General features: G+C 47.2%; 1 protein-coding gene across 1 annotated transcript; it reads left to right on the top strand.

Annotated features, from left to right (window-relative positions):
• The first annotated feature begins 251 nt into the window (after positions 1–251).
• LOC146753211 (obscurin-like protein 1) lies at positions 252–3,948 on the top strand. Its single transcript, XM_085530863.1, has 4 exons — positions 252–465; positions 3,099–3,374; positions 3,541–3,618; positions 3,794–3,948. Exons 2-3 carry the CDS (start codon positions 3,131–3,133, stop codon positions 3,588–3,590), a joined length of 294 nt encoding a protein of 97 aa, XP_085386989.1. The 5' UTR covers positions 252–465; positions 3,099–3,130; the 3' UTR covers positions 3,591–3,618; positions 3,794–3,948.
• The last annotated feature ends 6,491 nt before the right edge of the window (positions 3,949–10,439 follow it).

The following is a 10,439-nucleotide window of genomic DNA, read 5'->3' as shown; positions in this document are numbered from 1 at the left end:
TTGTCATTGGGTGGAAACCTCTGCAGAAGCATGTTTAGAGCTTTCTTAATCAGTAGAAGGAGATGTTTGGTTGATTTTTACTTAGTAAATCCGGCAAGAAGACCAAATGAAATATCTTGAATTGCTCAGCAGTGACACAATGATGAGTGCAGGAACAGAAGGTGATACTTTTTCAGAGATGTTGCAGCAAACATTGACCACGTTAGCCTGATCTAAATTGAACTAACGAGGCCTTTGCTCCTGACAGGTGCTGCAGTGAGATTTACCAATAAGAGCAAAGATGTAGAAAAGATCTCCGCTCGGCTGCGTGAGGAAGCCAAACTGCAGGCTGAGCTTTCAGACACAGGCGCTACTGTGGAGTGGATGAAGGATGGGAAGGAGCTCAAGGCCAGTGAAAAATATGAACTGCACATTGTGGGGAAGAAACACACCCTGAAAATTCACAACGTCTCAATGGATGATGCTGTAAGTTGTCAGTGCATCTGTGAGGGGGATAAAATGCATGAGTTTGCATGATGAGGCTCTTCATCATCTTCTGCTGGCTTGTCACCCTTGTTGATCCATGGAGAAACAAGAAAGGCCTAGAGTAGTGTATGCACTTTGGCATTGGAGAGCTTACTTAATTGCTTCTTCTCAAAGAACAAACTCCAGAGAGTCATGGAGACATCTCCAAACAGAATTGAATAATGGGACTAAATTGATGGAGAGCAGAACTTCCTGCCACGGCTTGTCAGCTAGTCTTAATTTTGCTTTTCTTCTCTCTGTCATGTTAGCATAATATTTCATACTGGCAGGTCTGCCCAAAGAATTAAATGAATTAGCTGATGGACGTTTCCATGTGCTTTGCACTGTAATGTGACTATCAAATGAGTAATCAATGCTGTTATTTTAAAATCTGTGTTGGCAAGCTGTATGACAAACAGCTGCTGTTGGTAGCTTGGTTACTGCAGAATCAGCTTTTGTGTATCTCATAGATAGGGAAGAGACCCTTAAGGGTCAGCTAGTTGGACTCCCTTGCAATGAACAGGGGCACCGCAGCTCCATCAGGTGCTCTGAGCCCTGTCCATCCTGACTTTGAACATCCTCAGGCTCACAAATCTTATACCTATGCCACACACTCGCAGTATTTCAGCATTCAGCATCACCACTTGTATCTTCTCTTGCTGTAAATCAGAGCGAGCTGGTAAATCATCTGCTGTGCGGGTCAGCTGTGTCTCTCCCATGGGCATCACGTGGCTGCTGGGAGGCTCTGAAGAGCTGCAGCCAGAGGTGTGTCACCCGCTGGGCCTCGTGCCCAAAGGAGCCCACAGGAAAGTGTTGTTGCAGTTTGTCATGCACTGCACTGCCATGAGACTTGACGTGCCAGACATCCTCTGACACGTGAGCTCCTGCATCCAGGCAGGACATCTGAGACGTCTCCTTCAGCCTGACGTGGCTGCAGTTTCACACTGGTTTTACTAAGGAAGGAGAAGGCACGTGGATGAAACTCTTTTCCTGCTCTTCCTGGCATTAGCTCATAGTACAAGTAAAGCACTGTCAGATCAAGCCTGGAGGAGTAATGCTTGTCACTGACCTGTTCCTGTTCAGGGTGGAGCTGGAGGGTAAAATAACACAAGAAATTGTCATTGAAATTCAATATCTGTGAAATTCAGCTGGCTGCATTCACAGAACCTGGCGTTAAGATCTGTTTTCTGGTTTATTTCTTGAGCCTATTTTCCATAACCCAGTCCTCATTTATGAACCGAAGCTCTACTGAAAACCTTTCGCTGTGTATGCTCATGCTGCAGTGCAGCTCTTGTGACCTTTAACAGCACATTCAAGTTCCTCTGATCACAGGATCCTTAAGGTTGATTAAGACCCTCTAGTCCGACTGCTCACCCATCTCCACCAAGATGCTCACCATCAGCTAGCTAAAAACTCAGCAGAGATGATAGATCAAGCACAACACTGGATTTGGGATGGCTAGAGATTCCTAAGATATTGAAGGATTGCTTGCAGGTGGTGTTGGCTCAGGTATTCACCCTGCATCCCACCTCCCGTTCTGTTTGGTTGAGAATCATGCATTCTGCAATTTCACTTTGTAATTCAAAGCCCCTTTCTTTATCTGTTGAAAAACTGATCTAAAACAAGCCAAGAAGACTCCGTTGGAACTGGTTGATGCAGAACAAAGGCATCCCCAAAGGACAAGTTGCACTGTTTGATGAACATTATTGGATGAGAGCTAAGCTAAGATTTAAAAAGTTCTGGGGCTGTCTCTGAGCATCAAATCCAGAGGAAGCCTGCATGATTCCCTGAGAATGGATACCTCCTACTTTGGTGTAGGGTGAAGGGAACACTAGCAGTAACTCCTATCACAAAATGTCACATGGCTCAGACAAAAAAGCCATCAAGAGGGCTTAATTAGGAGCACCAAATGGTCACAAGATGGTCTTAGGGCAGGGAAGTAATCTATCTACGTGACATTGATTGATGCTATTAGTTCTAAACAGCTTGACTCTAGAGGGACTGTTCTTCTTTGGTCACCTAGTTTTAAAAGAATAGATGACTCCTGTCTATTACAATTTTCAACTCATTATTTGTTCACTGATGCCATAAATGTGCCTGGCATAGCAATTGGCCTTGGTATATTCAGTGACTGAAAGCAACAGTTGTTGCTCTAAGAAATGCAATGCTAAGCTAGGTCTGCCTGTAGCTGACAGCCATCAGCTTGCTCCTCAGGCAGGTTCTGTCTGGATGGAATGAAGGGCATGAAATACTGATGTGCTCATCAAACGCTGCTTGTTAGCTTAGAGACAAAGTGTTGAATAGGTTTGTTCATGCATTGCAAACACGTTACTTAGCTGCCTTCATTTTAGCTTCAGAAGAACATGTGCAGAATACAGAATTGATTAAAAGAAATAAGAACTATCTGCATAGAACTTACTCTTTCCTTACACAGGAGAATCAAGCACACGTTTGTATGTGAGTACCTCCAGAGGTGAAACTCAATCACCCAAATGTAATGAGCAGAGACATTACAATCAGTTCTAACTGTATCTTCATGCTGTGCTGAATAAGCCTGAGTCAGGATGTAAACCACTTTCTCTTTTTTTCTTCAGATGAAGCCATTAATGTTGTCAGCAAGCCCAAAATGACTCCAGAAATATCAGTCAGTCCTTCTGAAGACCTGGAGCTGGTGTGTGAGGTGTCAGCTGCAAGCGGAGCTGTCGTATGGAAGAAAGATCAAACAGAGGTGAAGCAGGACCAGAGGACAACCATCATCTCCAAGGGGACGCACCGCAAGCTCGTGGTCAAAAATGTGACCCTGAAAGACCAAGGGAGCTACAGCTGTGAAACAAAAGATGACAAAGCAACATTCCAAGTGAAAGTCAGAGGTGAGAAAATGCTTGGAATCCCAGAGATAAAGGAACGCTTCATTTTGTGTGTCTTGCATTTGGAGGATCAACTGACAGCCTCTCTGGTGCAAAACATTTTGGCTATAGGACTTTCTTGGTCATCTAGTATCATAGCAACACTTTTCTACATGTGATTTACATCCAGGAATGAATTACTGCAACAAAGGGGAGTACAGCTGCGAGGCTGCTGGCTAGAAACTCACCTTCAAGATTCATGTAACTGGTAGGAAACACGTTTTGGTTGATATTCTTTGATTATTCCCTAGTCTGGCTGTGGAAATGTCTGTGTGAACGTGTCCTCTTTATTCTGCCATGAAACTGTTTTGAGAAGGATGAAAAGAAATGCTTAAAAAAGTGCAGCTAAAATGATTATTTGTTTTTAACAATATTTCATCCAGCTCTTCCCCTACAATTACTTTTATCATCAGCTGGCCATGGATGTCCAACTGTGATTTGTACAATGTGCAACACTGCTCTACCAGTTGATATTTCAACAGTACTATTTACACAGACGTCCTTTTCTGCTCCAAATCCACACCAGCCATGGGAGAGGGAGTAGGTGAGCATCTTCCTCCATTAGCTTGATCTAAATCTGACAGCTTCATCCAATCCAGGGCTTCTCCAAGACCTTTGAAAATTCTGTTACTGTTGAGGAGACAGCAGGCTTCTGGGCTTAGGTTAGAATATGGTGCCCTGTTGATGGGTCCTGAGAGTGTCCAAGCCTTACATGGAGAAAACCATCACTGCTCTTAAGATGTTTTGCAAGCAGGTGAAACTTGATTGAAGTGTGGCAGTGATGCTTTCTGAGATCTCTGGCCCCTAGTTTTTCTAGGCTTTTTGTTTGCCTCTTAAGATACAGTGAGCTGCTCTTAATTGTGGCTGTGTCCTTTGCCACGAGCATACCTCTGAGCACACAGATATTTTGAGCTCCTCTTCTTCCAGTGGCTCGGATGAGCAATTCTGAGAGATATGCAGAATGGGGATGGCTGTGCTGCTGCTTCCTTTTCTGTCTTAGCTGTGGTTTTCCCTTGCAGGGCACAGTTCTCTGCCTGGGCCCAAGTCTGTGTGGGTCTCTCCATCCACAAAGCTGCTCACCGTGCAGGCGGCACAGGCTGAGAGGAGAGGCCAGAGCAGCTCTCCTGTTGCAACACGGAGCAGCAAGATACAAGTGGAGGAAGGGCCTGCAGCTGTACTGAGGAACTTCAACGCAATCATTGATTTTCCATCTGAAAGATAAAGAAAGAGGAATTCCCTTTCCAGCCCCTACCATCATTGTTCGGATGATTTTTATTGGTTTATTTTTTGTCCATTATATCTTTGAGGATTCAACTAACACACAGTTGCCCTATGGCCTCAGTGGAGCCACACAAGGTGCCTTTCCTTCCTGGTTGGGCAGGCAGTCACAAGATGCAGAAAGCCACGCTGGCGTCTATCCTGTTCTGTGCTGGCTGTACATGGAAATCTTGGGGTTTTCATGATTTCAGGGCCATGTGCCTGAAACCAATTGTGCTTCTCCTGTAAGCAGAGCTGTTGGTCAGACTTGCTGGCACTAGAAATTAAAGGTGGCAGTGAGCTGAGGCCGAGGAGGTGTTAATGTAAGAGTCAGGGATGCTTTTGAACTTCCCTTATAACTGTACGGTTCCTCAGAAAGCAGTTACGCCTGCCAGCTCCTTTCCTGTCCGGCTGTGGAGCCTTTGCTCACATGCTCCGAATCTTGCTTGAAATCATTGAGAGGAATGTAGCCAGCAGGACTTGAGGGCTGAGCTGTAGGAATGGAAGCATCCTCTGCTGTTTGAAACAGAGGGTGTTTCTAGGCTGTGTTTCAGCAGAAAGCAGGCAGTGGCGGGAACAGGCAACTATTGGCAAGGGCTCGGTGCAGCTCTTCCCTCATCCTGCACCACGACTGACAGCATGCTCTGTTTTCTCTCCAGACTGAGTTCTCCCAGTAAGAGGGCAGAGTCAGCAGCTGGCAGTTGGCGTTCCTGCTTCTGCCTGGGCAAACCATCCCCTGTGGCCAAACACCAACTGCAGAGCAGTGCCAGGGAGCCCTCTGAAGCAGAAGTCGTGGTCCTGGCAGGTAAGGGTGCAAATCCAGCTTTCAAAACACTGCTTGTCAGCAACACAGGTAGAATTCATGCTTTCAGTGGGCTTGTACCTCCTTCTGGCATTCAAGCCCGTGCCTGACATCTTTGTTTGACTCCTGTCTTTCCCAGATGAGTCTCACAAGCTGCTTGAAACCTGCTTGACAGGCAGCACCAAGACTTTGCCTCCTTGGACAGTGAAAGTTTGACACTAAATGCTGTGTATCTACTCTTTCCAGGTGAATCGATCCCTTGCCAATACAGGAACCCACCAGCAAGTTGCAATGATGCACGTTGTGCTTCCATCAATGGAGTGCAGTTAGGATGCATGAGTCACTGCAGTTCCAAGGACAGCCTTCCACGTGACAGCAATGATGGAGAGAAGGATGTTTGACCTATTCAGTTTTGGGCCCCTCCCTGCAAGAAAACCTTGCGGTTCTGGAACGTCTTCAGCTACGAAGGTAGTGATGGGTCTGGAGCACAAACCTTACGAGGAGCTGCTGAGGGAACTAGGATTGTTCAGCTTGGAAAAGAGCAGGCTCAGGGGAGACCTTATAACTCTCTATAACGTCCTGAAGGGAGGTTGTAGTGAGCTGGGGTTTGGCCTCTTCTCTCGTGTGATCAGTTATAGATCTAGAGGGAATGGTTTTAAGCTGTGCCAGGAAAGATTCAGGCTGGACATTAGGAAATATTACTTCCCCTAAAGGGTATTCAGGCATTGGATAGCACTGCCCAGGGAGGTGGTGGAGTCACCGACCATGGGAGTGCTCAAGAAACGTTTGGATGTTGTGTTTAGAGGTATGATTTATCCGGGAAGTATTGGTAATGGTTGGACCAGATGATTTTGTAGGTCTTCTCCAACCTTGATAATTCTGTGATTGTGAGCTGAGAAACTTTTCTTGCTCAAGTCCAGCTTCCAAGCTTAACCACCTACAATGAAGTTGATGTCGTTTTTCTGGTAGCCCTCAAGACAGTGTCCGCATTTACCCAAAATCAGGAGGTAACCAGCTGCAGTGAAGTGAGCAATTTCAGTGCCTATTTCTGATGGTGGCAATGAGTTCAGAGGTCACACTTAATTGACGGTGCCTGTTTCCATTCTGACAAAGGCTGTAGTTGCAGCTGACTTCCCGAGGCTGCCATACGTGGTGGTGACGCAGCCTTGGGCTTGTGCGTTTGCATGACTCCCACCTTTCCTTTCTGTGTCTTGCAGGTCAGCTGGTGCTGGAAGCGGCCGGTATCTGAGTAGGAATGAAGGTGAGTGCAGGAGCAGCTGCTGAGGGGAGGAAGGAAGTCCATGCTAATGAGCTCTGAAGCATCTGCAGGTCCAGTACGAAAGGAGGCAGCAGTGATGCAGGGGGCTCCCCAGCAGGAAGCTGTCTGATCCAAATGCTTGCTGAGAGTTTGGAAGCCCAAGCCCTTATGGTCTCTGTAAGGGTGGCTAGTAAAAAGATGTTAACCAAGATGGTGGTAAATAGTCAAAGATTATTAGCAAAGGAAAACTCACCAATGTTGGTGCCTTGACCAGAAAGCTGAGGCAGTCTCAACTGGGGAGCAGTCTCCAAGAGATTCTGCCTTAGTGGTGGTCAGCCTTTAAATGAGGTGAGGTCTCAGAAGAGGTGCAGTCGAGGTCCACCCCTTCTGGGAGCACAGCTAGATTACTCTCACCTGTGCTCTCGCAGCTGACCCAACACTTGCCTCAGCTGATTAATCAGAGGTTCAAGCTGTGATTTCCCATACAGTCTCTAAGCTGAAGGCAGCATCTCCTTGATCTGATGGTGGTGTGCCTGAGTGAGGGAGTGATCCAAGCTGGATGCAAAAGAGTCATCTTAATTTCTCTCCTATTTTACTTCAGATGACACCTATTGGGTGTTGGTTTCTTAAAATTTGGATCTAGGAGGTGGCCTCTCCCTTTGCTTCTGGTGAAAGCACAGTAGTGCAGCAGGAGTAGAAGACAAAGAGGTTTTCTTGGTGACAGCAACACCAATTATTTGATTCAAATGTAGAACTGTGATGAAGATGGTGAAGAACAGATCCGCCTCAAAGACATGCTTGATCACATAAGGAATGAGCATGTGATCCAAGACAGTCATCGTGGCTTTAGCAGGGGAAGGCCATGCCTAACTAATCAGGTGGTCTTCTATGATGGAGTGACGGCATTTGTGGACAAAAGGAAGGAAACTGATGTCATTGACCTGGACTTGAGCAAGATCTTTGACATGGCCCTCCACCACATCCTTATCTCTAAACTGGAGGGATGTGGATTTGACAGGTGGACCACCTGGTGGATAAGGGATTGGTTGAAAGGCCACAGACAGAGGGTGGTGATTCATGGTTCTGTGTCCAGGTGGAGGCCAATAACAAGTGGTGTCATCCAGGAGTCTGTCTTGGGACCAGTGCTTTTTTACATGGTTATCAGTGACACCAGTGATGCAATGGAGTGCACCCTCTGCTGTTTGCTGAGTGGTGGGGCTGATGCAGTGGAAGGAAGGGATGCCATTCAGAGGGAGCTCAACCGAGAGGTTGGCCTAGGTGAATCTAATGAGGTTGAACACAACAAAGTGCAAGGTTTTGCACTTGGGCTGGAGGAATCCCAGGCATTTCTACAGCCTGGGAGGAGCAGTCCTTAAGAGAAGCCCCGCAGAGAAGGACCTGGGGGTCCTAGTGGATGAAAAACAGAACGTGAGCCATCAGCGTGCTCTTGCAGCTCAGAGAGCAAATGGTCCCCTGGGCTCCATCAGAAGAGGGGATGGCCAGCAGGGACAGGGAGGTGATTGATCTTCATGATCCTTGAGGTCCCTTCCAGCCCGGGCCATTCTATGATTCTGTGATTACACTCGCTGTCAGAAATAACGGCAGCTGTACAGAAGCTTGTTTTTTCTTTCTTTTTCTGGCTTTGAAGGAGAAGGGGTGGAGCAAGGGGAGACCCACTGGTCATTTGTCACCTCATGAACAGGATGGATTCTGCATTGACTGTGAAAAACCTGGGCTAGTAGCATGGGCATGTTTCAGGCTGGACTCTTCTTTGGCTGCTTGGTTTCCTTTTGGCTACAGGGAGACAGCTGTCTAAAGGTGTGTTTTCAAACCCACTCTCCAAAACCATGTTTCATTGTTGCAGGTGGTTCAGTGTGCTCTTGCAGTGCAGATGCTGTAGTTTGCTGTAGAATCTGAATGGTTTCTGTTCCTAGGGGAGGACTGGGAGGAGGTAGTGAGAAGAGAATTCAATGCCTAAGGGGAGGGGAGATCGGGGATTGGTGGGAGAGGGAGCCAGTAGGAGGGAGAGAGGAGTTGGGCGCAGGGTGATGGTAACACCCCTTTGTGATGCCATAATGCCCCTTTGTGACGTCATAATGCTTCTTTGTGATGTCATAATGCCCTTTGTGATGTCATAATGCTCCTTTCTGACATCACGATGCCCCTTTCTGACGTCACGATGCCCCTTTGTGATGTCATAATGCCTCTTTGTGACGTCATAACAATCCTTTGTGACGTCATGATGCCCATTTGTGATGTCGTAATGCCCTTTGTGACGTCATAATGCTTATTTGTGATGTCATAATGCCCCTTTTTGACATTATAGTGCCCCTTTGTGACATCATAATGCTCATTTGTGACGTCATAATGCCCATTTGTGACATCATATCACCCTTTTGTGATGTCATACTGCCCCATATGAAGTCCAGGCAGAGTCAAAACTTATGGACCTGCACGAGGATCACTTTCAAGACAGTGGCTCTGTTGCTTCAAGCTTATTTGCTTCGTCCTGCCACCACTCTATTACCAAGTATCAACAACCTCTTGCATGATTCAACTTGCAAACATTTGACACTAACCCTTGTGTTTCTGTGCCTTCCTAGATAATTCGAGCCCTTGTCAACCCCAAAGATCCAAACCAAGTAGTGATGTGCAGTGTGTTTCCATCAATGGAGAGTTCTTATTAAGCACGAATCGCTGCAATTCGGATGACAGCCTTCCACATGGTAACAGTGATGGACACAAGGGGCTCATCCACGTTCATGCTCTCATATCTCCTGGCTCTGCTGAAGCTCCTGACCTGAGCCTGCCAGACACCACAGTCACCTGCCTGGATTGTGACCCAGCGCCTTTGCAGTGCTGCCCATCCCAAGCACAGCCCGAGTGCCCCAACAGCAGCACCACCATGCAGGAGCAGGGCAGCATCAGTGAGGTGAAGCTGAGCATCTTAGATGGGGACTTAGAGTCAGGCTGCCAGTCCCAGGCACCAGGCAGCAGCACCAGCTCTGAGCCACTCTCATCTTGACAAGAGGAGTCCCATCTTCACCCTTGACCTCTCAAGCCCTCCTGTCTTTTATTGAATAAAGTCACTCTCATGCTCAATCATCGCCTTGGCTGCATTCCGAGTCTTCATTCACAGGGATTGGGATGAATGCAACAAACAGCAAGGCAGCTCAGCTTGCAATGCTATGGCTGTGGGGTTCGTGCAGGCAGAGCTCTGGGTTCCCATTTTGCATGGCTTTGGGATGTCAGCAGCAAGATCTCTACCATTTTGTATGGCAGCAAATAATCTCTAGCATCCAGGTTGCTGCTCATGATAATCCCAGTCTTCCTGGCTGTCGCTTTGTGGTACCTTTTAAAGCCTTTTGATACTCTTTGATGCCTTGGCTGCTCCCTAACACCTCTGTCCTCCTGCCATGTTGACTCATGTCTCCCACTTTGAAGCTGGCTTTGCAGATCATCTCCAGCCCTGTCATCATCACGCTGCAGCAGGAGGTGCTCACCTGGCCCAATGTCTGGCAGTGCTGCTTGTTCTGCAGATGAGCAGCTGCCTCCTCATCTCTTCAGCTACAGTAGTTTTTCTCAGGGCAGTTAGATGCAGTCATGCTCCTCTGGATTTGGTGTGTTAAATCCATGCTGCATGGCAGCAGTCAGTGCAATACAAAGGTGTTCTGTGTGCCACAGCATTTCTCCAGGGGCTGCCAAAGGTAGA

This window comes from Coturnix japonica, unplaced genomic scaffold (genome assembly GCF_054131305.1).
Source record: "Coturnix japonica strain WE unplaced genomic scaffold, WE-NBRP24 Scf039, whole genome shotgun sequence".
In the NCBI taxonomy this organism is placed as follows: Eukaryota; Metazoa; Chordata; class Aves; order Galliformes; family Phasianidae; genus Coturnix; species Coturnix japonica.
This window is presented reverse-complemented; position numbering and strand designations above follow the sequence as displayed.